Source organism: Oncorhynchus mykiss, chromosome 17 (assembly GCF_013265735.2).
Source record: "Oncorhynchus mykiss isolate Arlee chromosome 17, USDA_OmykA_1.1, whole genome shotgun sequence".
Taxonomy (NCBI): domain Eukaryota; kingdom Metazoa; phylum Chordata; class Actinopteri; order Salmoniformes; family Salmonidae; genus Oncorhynchus; species Oncorhynchus mykiss.
Window position 1 is genome coordinate 63,861,623 of NC_048581.1, and position 15,557 is coordinate 63,877,179.

Genomic DNA, 15,557 nt, shown 5'->3' on the forward strand with positions numbered 1-15,557 from the left:
ACACGAAGGTCTAGTTCCAGAAGAGATGAGAAATGTATTCCTACATTTATTGATGCGAGTGAAAATCCCCCATGCAGTGTGTGGAGCTGAACTCCTGTGCCCAATGAGTCCTGGTGTCACTAATAAGAAGCTGACCAGTACTGTAAAAGCACAGTAACCTCAGTGTCCATCGGTTCTCTATAAACAGGTTTATTAAAATGATAATCTTTAGATGACCTAAAACTGAAGTAAAACATTTCATCCATGTGAGTGATGGACATGCAGAACAGCAAAAATTACAATAAAGATAGCTTTTTACTGTTTTTATTGTTGTTGGAGGCTCTAATACAATATGAATCATAAGCTTTACAAAATTAAAACAAAATACAACAAAAGATTCCCCCCCAAAACAGAAACTGTCAAAAGCTTCTGTCAAGACTCAAAAAGACAAACTGTGAACCCCAACATAGACAAGGGTGAAAGAGAGAAAGAGACAGAGGGAGGGACAGAGGGATGCAAATCGTCATGTTATACACAGTGTAGGGGGGGGGGGGGGGGGGGGGGGGGGTGTTAATGACATGGGTATACACAGTGAATTTAACAGTCCATCCCCATGTTTTAGCAGTCTACATCTCCATCTAGCCATCCCAAGATCCCATGCTCCCACAGACTCAACGCATGAGGATAGAGTGGGACAAAGAGCAAACCGTTGACCAATCCTGACAATACATAATATCGTGAGACGCCCTCTCCCATTCCGTTCCCTCCAATACATCGCTCAGGAAATTGACAGCTATATTGACAGCTATATGTCCATACAGATATATAAGGTGGTGGCATAGACACTTTGATATAATGGGTGCAAGTAAGAAAATGTTGGTAAAAATGTAATGTTTGAATGCCCAGCCTGCTCCATCTACAGAACAGTCCGTCAGCCCCGTCCCTTAACCAGAGGATAGGAGAGCTGATGTCACTCATTCAAAACTGACTCAGCTGTGAGAGCGCTATAGGGATGAAAACATTGCCGTCACACTGTAAGATGATCATTAACCGTCATAATACTATCATAATATTCATAACCCAAGTCAGAGAGAGCGAGAAGGTGAATGGCTCCATAGAGAATGAGATGCCTCAAAACAATGCGTGCAAGTAAAAAAAATGGGAAAAAAAGCTAAGCATTTTTCTCCTTTTTTTGTTTTTCCATGAATGAACAAGGACGCAGCACTGACACAGGCATACAGGGATGGAAGGAGAGATACAAACAGAAACAGAAAAAATATGGCGGGAGAGGTGGAGGGTGTGAGAGGAACAGACAGAGAAAGACAGAACAAATAACAATAGCATCTCTAGCTTTGCTGTTTGCGTTTAAGTGCCAACATCAGGTCGTTCTTCAGAGCCTCCTGCTTCGATTTGTCAGCCAGGGTCTGAACACTCCTATTAGGGGAGAGAGGGAGGAGTGAGTGGGGCAGATTAAATATACAATAGATTACAAAATCAACCCAACACCTACCCCCTAAGCACTTCTGTAGAATGTTTATTTTTCATCTAAGCAATATGATAAATGTTCCACTCAGTCTTACAGATGCTAAGGTGAGGCAAGTACCATAAAACTATCCAATAGTTTCAGATATACAGGAGTGTCAAGGGGAATAGAGGTAAATTTGAAACTCAGGAATAGATGTAGTAGCAGTGAGTTTGTCAGAAAGCAAATAAGGTACCTAGGTACATGCAGGTTTCATGAAGTTGAATTTAAGATTATCATTGGTATTTTTACCACCTTTTTTTGATCGTCTCATCGCTGCAACTCCCCAAAAGGCTCGGGAAGCGAAGGTCGAGTCATGCATCCGCCGAAACATGACCCACCAAACCGCGCTTCTTAACACCCACCCGCACCAGTGTCGGAGGAAATGCATTTCACCTGACGACCGAGGTCAGCCAGCAGACCTTTTTAAAGCCACTTGGAAAGCAATTTAATACCAATTTAAGATCTGCGTGCACCACACACCTGCTAATGTTCCTCTCCAGAAATGAGCCCATTTTGGCAAAAAGGAATATTTTTGCCAAAGGCAATAGCCTACATGGATCATAATCAGGCAGGTGTGCTATTTGAGCAATGAGCATTCTCCTCCAGCCTAAGGGATGTAGTACCATAGTGGCTATGCTACCGATGGCTGAAACATGGTGTTGCACATCTGCATTTGTTTAGGCTACCCCAGTGGGCTAATCGTTAGATAGATCACAAACTAAGTGTTCAGAATTCTGGCTTCAATACCAGCTTAGAACAATGATACTCAATACCACTTTGAAAAAAGTGCCTTAAAGTCAAATATACAGCACTGTTATTGTATAAAACAGAGTCAACACTCCATTGCGCTAGGTCACCAGGTATACAGGCTTAGTGTTGTTTATCAAATTGTATAGGCTACCTTGCTCTCTCTTCTCTCTCACTGGCACATGACGCACACACAGAGGAGCACGTGGTTAGATCTCTAACATCTTGAAAGTGCACCTGGAGTATTATTTTATGTTCCATTTCTTTCTTCGTAGTGGCAACAATTAAGCAGTGACACAATATAAAACTGAAACACTGTAGTCATGTCCACCGCAGTTTGGAAGAACTTTGAAAACGGAATTTAATATATTTTAAAGACTTAAGGCCTTTAAATCAGATACATTAATTCAAGACAAAGACTTCAAGGACCTGTGGACACCCTGAAGAAAGCCTGATAAACACAGATGGAAAAACAGCAAATTCATTTTGAAACACAATAAGCGGTGAGGATTTCACACTGTCTTTCACTGTTAAGAGGAGGTGCAATCAATGTTAAATGTTTAGACAGGTCAGTTAATCTAGGGCTCTTCCTCATGCAACTCCATGTTGGAACAGCTGCAACAAAACACTCCTTGAGAAAACGTCAGGGGGTTGCAACTGTCTGAGAAACCACTCATTCACCACAAACAAAACCACACACCATGCCACTACATTACTTGCCCAATCTCTCTTTCTCTCTCACGCGCAGGCACACACACTCCAATGCCACAGACACACGCGTGTTGTCCCATGCCAGACGATACCTCTGGCCCTAGTCAATGAAGATCTGGCGCTGGGTGAGGACCTGAGACAGCTCCTTCTGGAGCTGCCGGTACTTTTGGTTATCAGGCAAAGAGTCAATAGATCTAAAGCACAGTGGAGAGGGGGCAGGAGGTAAAGGAGGAGAGGGACAGGCAGACAAATGAAGGACAAGTGAATATAGAGTAGAGATGGAAGGACAGCAGGAGGAGGAGGAGAGGAGATATAATGGGATGAAAGAGAGAACAGGAAGAAAATGAGATTGAATAGGGGAAATGGAAATAAATAAACAGGGCTGGAATTATAGAACTGAAAAACATGGGAAGCAGATAACACAAAAAGAGGGAAAATCCCAGTTAACAGATACAGCCATGGGTAAAAAGGAGTACGGAGGAACTCCCGAGTGGCGCAGCGGTCTAAGGCACAGCCGGCCATGACCGGGAGACCCATAAGGCGGCACACAGTTGGTTCAGCATCGTCCGGGTTAGGGGAGGGTTTGACCGGACAGTATTTACTTGTCACATCGCGCTCTAGCTACTCCTTATGGCTGGCCAGGCGCCTGAAAGCTAACTTCAGTCGCCAGCTGGACGGTGTATCCCCCGACACATTGGTGCGGCTGGCTCCTGGGTTAAGCGAACAGTGTGTCGAGAAGCAGTGCGGCTTGACAGGGTTGTGTTTCGGGAGGACGCATGGCTCTCGATATTCGCCTCTCCGGAGTCCATAGGGGAGTTGCAGCAATGGGACAAGACTAACTACCAATTGGATATCATGAAATTGTGGAGAAAATGGGGTAAAAGTACAGAAAAAAAAAAGAATATGGGTGAAAGAGGCCAAACAAAAAATGCAGTAGATGAGTATCAAAACCAGGGATGGGCAACTGATGCGGCCCGCGGCACCTCTTTTGAAGGCCCTCAGATCAAATGTTTTATTATCGCTGTCAAGTGGGGGCCAACTCCTCGATGAGTTCAGATTGTGGTTCGCACCCCCTTCGAAGTTGCCCAAACGTGATCAAAACTGGTGTATCATGGGTAAATTATGAGACTGACTGATCTACAAATAATATTGATTAGCTATTAAGGATACAAGGTGATTTGTAGATCAGTCAATCTCAACTCGCCTTTAAAAGGTAGCTGCAATGTCGAATGCGCACACTGACTTTCTACAAATGTGACGTGTGTGTGCCCCTGCATACCTCAAGCCATTGACGATGTCCTTGGTCTTCCCAAAGTAGATCTCATTGAGAGTGGAGCGAATCTTATTCTCCATATCCTGAGGTTACAAAGTCATTCACATACAAACATTAATCTTGTGATATCAATATACTGCAGTCATTTTACTGTAACTAAACACAGTATTACTGTATACATTTAAGTATTACTTGGTTCACTCTATAATTATTTCAGCTAAGGAATCCATGTCAACCACCATGTGCGTAACTCTATATGTCAGTGAGTGAGAGTGTATAAGGGCATGCACGCATAAGGTGTAGTTCTGCCCACCTCCACCAGGCGGCCAATGTTGGCAATGTGTGGGGAGGACTCTCCAACTGTCTCGTCTTTCTCCATCTGGAAGTAAAAGATAGGGATGAGGGTATTGTAAAGTCCAGTACAGTAGTAGTGGAGATAAGAATGTTGCAACAAGTAAACCAAGAGACATAGATCACGAAAGCATGTTGTATGTAGACTGAAAAAAGAAAAAAAACAATTTCAAATATTTTACTGAGTTATAGTTCATAAGGAAATCAGTCAATTGAAATAAAATTCAATAGGCCCTAATCTACAGATTTCACATGACTGGGAATACAGACCTGCACCTGTTGGTCGCAGATCGCTAAATTATTATTTTTTCAAAAAGTAGGGCCGTGGATCAAAAACCAGTCAGTATCTGGTGTGACCACCATTTGCCTAATGCAGCGCGACACATCTCCTTCGCAGAGTTGATCAGGCTGTTGATTGTGGACTGTGGAATGTTGTCCCACTCCCCTTCAATAACTGTGTGAAGTTTCTGGATATTGGTGGGAACTGGAACACACTGTCGTACACTTTGATCCAAAGCATCCCAAACCTGTTCAATGGGTTACATGTCTGGTGAGTATGCAGGCCATGGAAGAAGAAACATTTTCAGCTTCCAGGAATTGTGGGGCCTTGCATTATGCTGAAACATGAGGTGATGGCAGCATATGAATGGAACAACAATGAGCCTCAGAATCTTGCGACGGTATCTGTACGTTCAAATTGCCATTGAAAAAATGCAATTGTGTTCGTTGTCCGTAGCTTATGCCTGCCCATACCATAAACCCACCACCATGGAGCACTCTATTCACAATGTTGACATCAGCAAACCACTCTCCCACACCACACCATATGACACTGGGATTCATCCGTGAAGAGCACACTTCTCTAGAATGCCAGTGGCTATCGAAGGTAAGCATCTGCCCATTGAAGTCAGTTACGAAACCAAACTGCAGTCAGGTCAAGACCCTGGTGAGGAAAACGAGCATGCAGATGAGCTTCCCTGAGATGTTTTCTGACAGTTTGTGCAGAAATTTCTCGTGTGTGCAAACCCAGTTTCCTCAGCTGTCCTGGTGGCCGCGAAGAAGCCGGATGTGGAGGTCCTGAGCTGCCGTGGTTACACGTGCGGTTGTGAGGCCAGGTGGACTTGACAAAGGAGAAATGCTCACTAATGCACAATATTTGAGAGAAATAATATTTTTATGCATATGGACATTTCTGGGATCTGTGATTTCAACCCATGAAACATGGGACCAACACTTTACATGTTGTGTTTATATTTTTGTTCAGTGTAAGTACCTGTCTTGTCAGACTGCCACCCAGGTTCATGGTTCCGGACCCGGTCTTGGTCGTCTGAAGCCACAGCATGACAGTGGAGGTGAGTTTGTAGTGAGCGGTCCGTCCGCTGGACTTCTCCTGCACCTCCACCACATGGATGGAGTCCCAGCAGCCTTTGATCTTCTTGGAGCCGTCTCCGGCCTTCTTGATGAGGATGACCCCGGCGAAGCCATGATCCAAGTCCCACAGGTATACAGAGGAAACACCGCCCTCAAAATACCTAACAAACACAGAGGGCATGGATAATAAGACTGTCATTGGTGGTTTTATCAGGTTCTCTCTTTGCGTCATAGACGTGGTATATCATCTGCCATACAAAAGGTTGGAATGCTGTTTTGGCCAATCAACATTGCGGATCCCAACTTCTCGTTTTATAATGTGTTAATGATATTACTATGGTAGAATGATAAGCAAACGTCTCTGTACTGGTTTGCTGGTAACACTAGTGGCCTACTGGTATTAACGGGTCTCTGTACTGGTTTGCTGGTAACACTAGTGGCCTACTGGTATTAACGGGTCTCTGTACTGGTTTGCTGGTAACACTAGTGGCCTGCCTACTGGTATTAACGGGTCTCTGTACTGGTTTGCTGGTAACACTAGTGGCCTGCCTACTGGTATTAACGGGTCTCTGTACTGGTTTGCTGGTAACACTAGTGGCCTACTGGTATTAACGGGTCTCTGTACTGGTTTGCTGGTAACACTAGTGGCCTACTGGTATTAACGGGTCTCTGTACTGGTTTGCTGGATACAGTAGTGGACTACTGTTACTCACAGGTCTCTGTACTGGTCGAAAGCGTTGTTGGCCTCAACCTCTAGTTTGCGCAGGCGGGCAGATGGCATGGCACCATCGTCGATGGGAGGCTCATACTTATTACTCCATGGGGATCTGAGAAACAAGAACACAAGAATGAGTAAGAGTAAATCCAAATCAAGGGTTGTCACTCTGTATCATGTGTGTGCGTGGTCATATTTCCATGTTTGACAACCAAATCATTCTAAGTAATTGTTATATACCAGGCATGGTTCCTGATGACATTGTGGGAAAGAAAGGACGGCGGTAAAAGAGGAGCTGCAGGCTGTCAGGTCTTACCTGTAGGAGTCACCATCTCTGTTGTAGTCACAGAGCAGGTAGTCTTTGCCCACCACTTTGTCCCGGGCGATCTTCAGAGGCTGGTCCACAGAGGAGAGCAGGTCCTCACATAGACTGGGCACCTGGACACACACACACACACACACAGAGAGATAGCTTTCATGACATGTAACAACACACTTTAGATGGTATTCTACATGCTCACACAAACACACTTTCAACAAGAAACTTACACGCAAAGCTTCTCGCAAACTTACATACAAACATTCAAATGATCTCCAAAACATTTACTAAAATAAGTCTCTCACTTTCAACTATATTTCCAAAAAGCAATTTAAGCATACTGTACAATTTCATACACAAAACAGTTTATTTAAAACAGGTACCATAGTAACTTACGAACAACCGATTTCATATACAGCTAATATGATTTGAAACCTATCAATTTGTACTTGTGCATCAACCCACTAAAAGCCCATTTAAGATAAATAGAGCAATGACTCACATAGTTCGAGTCTTGAATTTAGTCTGACTACTGATTACAAGGGTGTGTGTCTAGGGTGGTGGTGCTGGGGGTAGCAGGAAGCACATTTACTAAAAGAACGTTGTCTTTGGCAATTCAATCCACCTTTAACAGTTGCCAACTATGCTGGGCTAGACAGTAGGGGTAGAGAGAGGGCATAATGTGCGTGAGAAACAGATGAGGCGGGGAGACAAGAGAATACCGGCATATGATATCCTTGAATCAATATGAGGGGGAAATAAGGTTAAGCTGTTTTTTTCCTCATTCCGCCTCCTTGCTAAGTGGGAAATGACAGAGGGAGGGAGAGGGAAAGAATTTTAAGGGATATCAATGGGTCTCAGGGGATAAAGGGGTACAAATAACTTCTCAGAGTGACATGGACCCCCCCCCCTCCCTCCTACCCACTCCTTAATCAGAACACACAGACACAATGCCTTCTCTGTTCCCTGGACACAGCCCCACACACCTGGCAACCACCAGACACACAGAGGGGGAACAGGGACAGACAGAAGGGGGAGACGGTGGTCAAAAGTAGAATCACAGAGGAAATAGAGTGGGTTGGGGGGACAGAAGAGTGGAGAGGGGGAAAGGGTAGTGCTAGAGGAGGACATGGGAAGTGAGCTCATTGGATTCCCAACCATCAGGAGTGAGTGTAAGGAGAGGGCGGGGGCTAAATGGGCCCATGTAGAGTGATTGACAGCTTTTCTAATGACCGCTAACAACTAGCTACATAGGAGCGGGCTGAGGCGGTAGAGGAGAGTGCTGGTGCCCAGGGGAGAGAGGTGTCAAAGGGGAGAAGGAAGGAAGAGGAGCAGACTGGGGTCTGAAGGGAAGAATGGATATGACCATAAAAAAAAGTGGAGAACGATCACTGGAGAAAGTGTGGTTTGATTTATGTCCAATTCAGGTTAATCTCTCAGATCTGGTTGCACTATGGGAGATTTCAAGCACAGTCCCGGCTGTGTATAGGACTGTGATTGGTTGTCGTCTACCGGCAACTCACCAAGTCGATGAGGTCACTGAGGTTCTTCTCGATCTGCTGGGGAGGCAGACGCCTCATCAGGTCCAGAGCACAATCCAGCTGCTGGTCATTCTGAAATACACAATGAGTCAGCTTTTGATACACATTCCTACATACAAAATGCATAGGCCTAGTTCTGCAAAAGAAAGTCTAAAAGCAAGTTGTACTTTACATTTTTTGTCCATTTCACAAGAGAAAATGTGTGTTTCACTGTTGATTTTACATTGATTGGAAGCTAATTTGAACCTTGCCAAGTTCACCCCTGCACAAAAATGCTCAACAGTTTAGGCGGGTCTTGGAACATAACAGGCTAGCTGTTTTAACAGTTTCATTCCTCTTCTGAGATTAAATTGACTTTTAAAAATGCTAAAATGCATCACCATCACTGTCTGAATTGAATCAACTAAAATAGATTGAATTGAACACAGAGCAAACAAAGCTCGATGCATGTTACCTTCTTACGGTGATAGGACAGGGGCGAGCCAAGCCAAGCCAGGCAGTGACTAGGCTATGTAGGGAACATTCAAACCCTGGCAAACATAGCCATACACTCACTTAGGCGGTAAACCGTATGTATTGAGGAGTATTTGGAAATCGTTTTTCTAAACATTTTAATATTTGTAGCTACTTTTTAAGGAAATACCTGCAGTCAACTTGTGCAATATGTTAGAATATAAAGCAGATTGCGTTCTTCATTTCACCTGTCACATTATGAAGCTTACCGTACTTCCACAGAACAGTTTAGCCAGTCACATGTTTGTAAATAGCACAACTGGAGAAAGCAGGAGCAGGTGAGTTTAGCTGTGTATTGACAAGGGTCTGGAAGCCACAAGTAGGCTAAATGAGCTTAGAATTGAAACGCCAGGTCTTTTTTGCAAAAACTATGCATATGGCCGGCACGGTCGCTTCAAAACAGCATCTAGGATGTCATCTAGTGTATATACAAATCATTGGGCTGGACTCATTGGTGGGTCACAACAAGTTCACGCCCCAGGACGGTATGACAATATGAAAATCTGGATACCGTTCAACTCTACACATCCTGAGATTACAAAAGTCATAGAGCTAGCTGCTTATGGTTTCAGTCACGAGACTTTATCAAAGCAAAACTAAGTGGCATGAGACAAAGTTCTGGATTTGCCCCCAAATAGCCTAGTTGTTCATGTGACAAGCCCATCTAGTAGCCAACACTAGGTCTGGGCCTAACTGCAGTTGGTCTGGACCAATGATGTATATAAACCCTGTCTGTTGATGCTATGTTTTGGCCATGGAGAGGCTTTGAAGCTACCGGTCGGCCATATTAGCACTCCTCAGAAAAGCAATCCTCCATAGGAATGAATGGAATTCTACAGTATTTCATGTTTAGCTCACATAATATAATAAAAGTATGCATGAAGGTGTTAAATATAATAAACATGCCCAAAAACAAAATGTAGACATTAGTAAATGCATTTCTATAACTTCCTATTTTTTTTAAAATGACTATGGTGGGGGAGTGGCAAGACGGCTTCAAAATAGCATCCAGTATGTAATCTAGTGTATATATAAATCATCGGCCTGGACTCATTGGTGGGTCACAACAAGTTCACGCCCCTTGGCAGATTCCTTTAGGGAGAGTCTAAAACCACAACTGGGCCTTGGATAAAAACATTGGTTGTGTTTACTTGTAGGGGCAAAATAAAACACTAAAAACCTTTTGACTGGGTCAAAGATTTGTTTTTAAATTGATAGGCCTAACCATGGTAGTTGGAAGACAGATTGACTGGTTACCATATAAGGCAAGGCTTTTAATCATCCTGTTATTGATACAGGCCCGTCATTTTATGGTATCTGGAAAGGTCAACATTTTTTGAATGCTTGAGCGCTCATAAATGAAGACAAGTTTCCAGCAACTGAAAATGTTACTAACCCTTAACAAAAATATGAACAATTCACTCCACTGCCTTTTCTACCAGAAAACTCTGCAAGTACAAACATTTGCGAGGAAAGAAAAGAGTGCTCATTTTCAAAATGACTCATTCGTGGAGAATGAGTAGCCATTAACTCAATAATCTGCTCCTACAAGCGAGGATTTTTCACTGTGATGTGAAATTGTCTAATTTGTCTCAGTTGATTGTCGATAACTAAATGGCTGGTTTAGTGATTCTGTCCTAGTCTTTTCGAACTGGCCAGAGATGTGCCCTGGGAGACCAATATTGAGGAAGTCATAAGGCAGTTCTTCCTTGATCTAACTAGAGGTCAACCAATTAATTGGAATGGCCGATTAATTAGGGTCGATTTCAAGTTGTCATAACAATCGGAAATCTGTATTTTTGGGCGCTGATTCTTTTTTAAGACCTTTATTTAACTAGGCACGTCAGTTAAGAACACATTCTTATTTTCAATGACGGCCTAGGAACGGTGGGTTAACTGCCTTGTCAGCTCGGGGGATCCAATCTTGCAACCTTACAGTTAACTAGTCCAACGCAATAACGACCTGCCTCTCTCTCGTTGCACTCCACAAGGAGACTGCATGTTACGCGAATGCAGTAAGCCAAGGTAAGTTGCTAGCTAGCATTAAACTTATCTTATAAAAAACAATCTTAATCACTAGTTAACTACACATGGTTGATGATATTACTAGATGTTATCTAGCGTGTCCTGCGTTGCATATAATCTGACTGAGCATACAAGCATACAAGTATCTAAGTATCTGACTGAGCGGTGGTAGGCAGAAGCAGGCGCGTAAACATGAATTCAAACAGCACTTTCGTGCGTTTTGCCAGCAGCTCTTCATTGTGCGTCTTCATTGTGCCGTTTATGACTTCAAGCCTATCAACTCCCGAGATGAGGCTGGTGAAACCGAAGTGAAATGGCTAGCTAGTTAGCGCACGCTAATAGCGTTTCAAACGTCACTCGCTCTGAGCCTTCTAGTAGTTGTTCCCCTTGCTCTGCATGGGTAACGCTGCTTCGATGGTGGCTGTTGTCGTTGTGTTGCTGGTTCGAGCCCAGGGAGGAGCGAGGAGAGGGACAGAAGCTATACTGTTACACTGGCAATACTAAAGTGCCTATAAGAACATCTAATAGTCAAAGGTTGATGAAATACAAATGGTATAGAGAGAAATAGTCCTATAATTCCTATAATAACTACAACCTAAAACTTCTTACCTGGGAATATTGAAGATTCATGTTAAAAGGAACCACCAACTTTCATATGTTCTCATGTTCTGAGCAAGGAACTGAAACATTAGCTTTCTTTCATAGCACATATTGCACTTTTACTTTCTTCTCCAACACTTTGTTTTTGCATTATTTAAACCAAATTGAACATGTTTCATTATTTACTTTAAATTGATTTTATTGATGTATTATATTAAGTTAAAATAAGTGTTCATTCAGTATTGTTGTAATTTTCATTATTACAACAACAAAACAAGAAACAAACAAACAAAAAAAACGGCTGATTAATCGGTATCGGCTTTTTTGGTCCTCCAATAATCGGTATTGGCGTTGAAAAATCATAATCGGTCAACCTCTAACACCTCAGGGCTCAGACTTGTCTTTTATAATACAAGCCTGCTCGACTTTGTCAGACAAGCCCATATAAATGAATGTGATTGAACTGAACTTCAGAAAGGATGAATATGGATTGAGTCATGGCATCAGTCGGTCTCTCCACAAGCTCCCTGTCTGTTCACTTACTGAGGAGATCTAGCAGGGGCCCAGAGGGGATTGTGGGTAATAGGGAGAAGCTGAGCTAGCAGACAAGGCCAAATAGCAGAGCCTTCCCGGATGGTGTTCTTCTCTCACTGAACTATGCGGTGAGCAGGAGAACATTAGTGTGGAGGGCAGGCCAGCCACAACATGAAACCACTGAGAAATGTACAGGACGGAGATTTGGCAAGGAGATAAGGAGCTGCAGGCCAGAGAGGGTCCATAAAAATGTTGCGCTTCACCAATACATTTGTGAAAACAAAGATAATCTTTGTATTACGGAAATTAATCAAAGTGCTTTGACTGATGAAGGATTATTATTTTTAATGACATTATGTTCTGGGCCCCCAGGCATCATGAAGTGAGCTAAACTTTCTATATAATAGCACTGATTGACCGATGACAACTTTTGCTTTAAATTTAAACTTTCAGCAACCCCAGGCAGTGTAATCTGAGAATTTTGTGTAAGTGAAGCTCGCTGCTGTGCAACAAGAGTAACATTTTAGATACTTGTTTTGTCTGTGAGGTGATCTATTGCCTCACACTGAATTTAATTCCACTGCTCTATCACTAGTTATTAGGGAACTCACAATACTTTGGTGCCAATACAATATGTATTGCAATTCTCACGATTCAATATGCATGCTACTCAATATTGTGATTTCGATATTCCAAACATATTGCTCACTATATGTCTGCTGCAGAGGGACAAGAGAGCCATGAGAAAACCATTTTTGATCAGTCATGGAAATAAAAGTGCGGTAAACAAATTGGCTCCCTATTTAAAAAGAATATGGAGAACAAGCTGAGGGAAAAATACTGTTTTGGTGCAGGTACAGCCAACTAGAGCAAAAATAATATCCCGATATGTAACTGTATCAACCCCCCCCATCACGACTAGCTACATACATTCAGTCCGAGCCTGATGTCAAACTGAGGGGCGTTGTACAAAACACCCACCAGAATGGTTTGAATGTGTTCACATTTGATAAGCTGTCAGGAAGGAGAGAAAATCTTGACTCATTGTGGAGACAATATGTTAGTGGGCATGGCGTTTGGTCGCAGTGTTGTGGACGGGTAACCAGGCAAGATGATCTCTGTGCTGTATTGAAGTTATACTGTAAAATACTTTCATTTCAGTCAAAACAAATGTGATCATCTACCTGGAAAGTCAACAGTCCATGAATATTCCTTGATTCCCACCTAATAAAATACAACGGTCAATGACATGGGATTGTTGTGCATGTATGAACTCAACCGAGGAATGCAGGTATCTGAAGCAAGTCAAGTCACACTCATCAAATCTGCACTAATGCAGTTCCGACTATAGTCATATTATAATGAAAGTCAAGAAATCTAGTAAGTACTGAAAAATACTATCTAGCGCAGGAAACACATTCTTGAAAGATGTAAAGATTAGGCAATATCTCAGTTTGTCTGTAGAGACCACCAATCTAAAGTCTTCTACTGTCATTCTCATAAACAAAACACACCAACTGACAGATTCCAATATACAATACAGATACATTTGATAAAATACCAACTCAATGTCTTTGAATCAATACCAAGTCATCAGATTAAACCAAGGTAGAGACTACAAGCCAGATAAGAGCAGCTGGCTATAGGAGAATCACACACCCAAAATCATTCTTTCCCTAAACAAACTTCAGTCTGCTTTCTCCTGAACACAGCCAAGGTTTTCAGATCATGTACTGCATGCCCTCTCTCACACTTTTGGTTTCTATCTAGGCTGATGAAATAGTCTTGTTCAGCCGACACCTGCGCTCCCTGACACTGTGTTTACCAACGGCCCGGTCTTGTGTAAACACTGGACCAATTGCCACAGGGTTCCAGAGGCGGCGGTGAGGCTGGACCAACAGGATGGATGAGGTGAAGTCAAGGGGTGGCTGGGGAGACAAGCCATCTGCTCTCCACTATAGGAATATTTTATCAGACATTCATTCCAAATGTGAGACATTCATAAAAGGGGGACTATTGACTCCAGTGGAGTTGGAGAACAGTGTGAATGTTGCTAGTTGACAGGGCAGCGACACATCACTTCAAATGTTTAAATCCATTAGGTATTTTAAAATATTTTGCTATATTGGAAAATAGACATACAAGTGACAACGGTGGTTGAATTTCCTTCTTCAGGTGCACCACAATAAGCTTAAAATTCAAGGATGTTTGATGTGTGAATATTCTTTCCTATTAGTATTTAAAGGTTAGTTACATTATTGCGCAAAACGGTGGGTAAGTGGTGTAAAACGTGTTATACAAAGTTACACTGACAGTGGTGTCAACAAAAGTCACTTAACACGTAAATCACATTGTTGAGGCCAAGTAAAAGTTATGAATTGTGGTTTACGTGTCACCTCCAATCCATGCGAGAGAATGGGCGGAGCAGGCCGATTTTAGCGACAGGCAACCCGGCGCTTGTACTATTTTAACCATGGGGTGTGTGTCTGGAAGAGGAGGGGGTGGCGAGAGCGAGACCCTAGTCTCTAATCCCTGAACTAGTTTCTCAATCCAAAACATCCTGCAACTTCAACAAATTGGCTAATTAACAATGAAATTCGGACTAGCAATCATAGGTCGTTTAGTTAACTGTGAGTAGCGTATATACATGTCTATGCCATTTTCGAAACGCAACACAGCACTTCCTATAAAAGGACAGCTAGCTACTGTAGCTGGCTAATATCCCTTAGTAGCCCCACCAAAATCTACCCATCCCCATTCCTCCAGCTCGTCTCCGCGGCCTTACCATGTCTGCGGCGCTCAGTGACGATCTCGGAGGGCAAATATGTTTTCGCCGATGGCTTTACACGTTCGTTGTATTGTGCTTGCACGACTTGTTCGTCTATGCTATTGTTGTTTTTACCCCCACCAGATAGATGTTGTTTCGCCTCCCTCACTGAACCCAGCCTTGTCAGCGAATTCACTTCCTCAACCGGGGTACAGGAAGGAAGGGGGACGGAGAAAACAAGCGGCGATTGCATATCCGGGTCACGCTACTCGGTCTCTGAAGCAGCCAATCGGAGAGGAGTAAGTAAGGTATTGCCAAGTATGGAAAGAGGAGAGGAGTGGTGAATGGTAAAAAGTAGCCTATATACAGAACGAACAGAGAGGGCGATAGAGGGAAGGAATGATAACGGGGCTGCTACACTGAACAATTTTACTCATACTTGTCATATTAATACTCTGATCTACAAGATTAATATTTTATTATTTGTAAGAAGGGTACAAGATCCTGATGTAGTCTGTATGTGACCACACCAGGACTAAGTGGTCTAACGAATAAACCTAGGTCTGACTCAACCTTGTAATACTGG

At 42.9% G+C, this 15,557-nt stretch overlaps 1 protein-coding gene across 2 annotated transcripts; it reads right to left on the bottom strand.

Annotated features, from left to right (window-relative positions):
* Nucleotides 1-287: 287 nt before the first annotated feature.
* Nucleotides 288-15,202, bottom strand: capzb (capping actin protein of muscle Z-line subunit beta). Of its 2 annotated transcripts, XM_036950423.1 has the most exons (9): nt 14,990-15,202; nt 8,515-8,604; nt 6,989-7,110; nt 6,671-6,784; nt 5,860-6,118; nt 4,549-4,614; nt 4,242-4,318; nt 3,055-3,156; nt 288-1,413 (listed from the first exon to the last, which is right to left on the bottom strand). In XM_036950423.1, exons 1-8 carry the CDS (start codon nt 14,990-14,992, stop codon nt 3,063-3,065), a joined length of 825 nt encoding a protein of 274 aa, XP_036806318.1. In that variant the 5' UTR covers nt 14,993-15,202; the 3' UTR covers nt 288-1,413; nt 3,055-3,062. The 2 variants fall into 2 exon arrangements, with proteins under 2 accessions (XP_036806318.1, XP_036806319.1); XM_036950424.1 differs by lacking the exon at nt 3,055-3,156 and having other exon boundaries at nt 14,990-15,201.
* Between the last annotated feature and the right edge of the window lie 355 nt (nt 15,203-15,557).

What these genes read in the sequence shown, in the direction of transcription:
- capzb (XM_036950423.1), bottom strand. An exon ending in AGAGATGGTGACTCCTACAG is followed by an intron (nt 6,785 to 6,988) that starts GTAAGACCTGAC and finishes CTTGTTTCTCAG; the next exon opens with ATCCCCATGGAGTAATAAGT. An exon ending in TTCGACCAGTACAGAGACCT is followed by an intron (nt 6,119 to 6,670) that starts GTGAGTAACAGT and finishes TGTGTTTGTTAG; the next exon opens with GTATTTTGAGGGCGGTGTTT.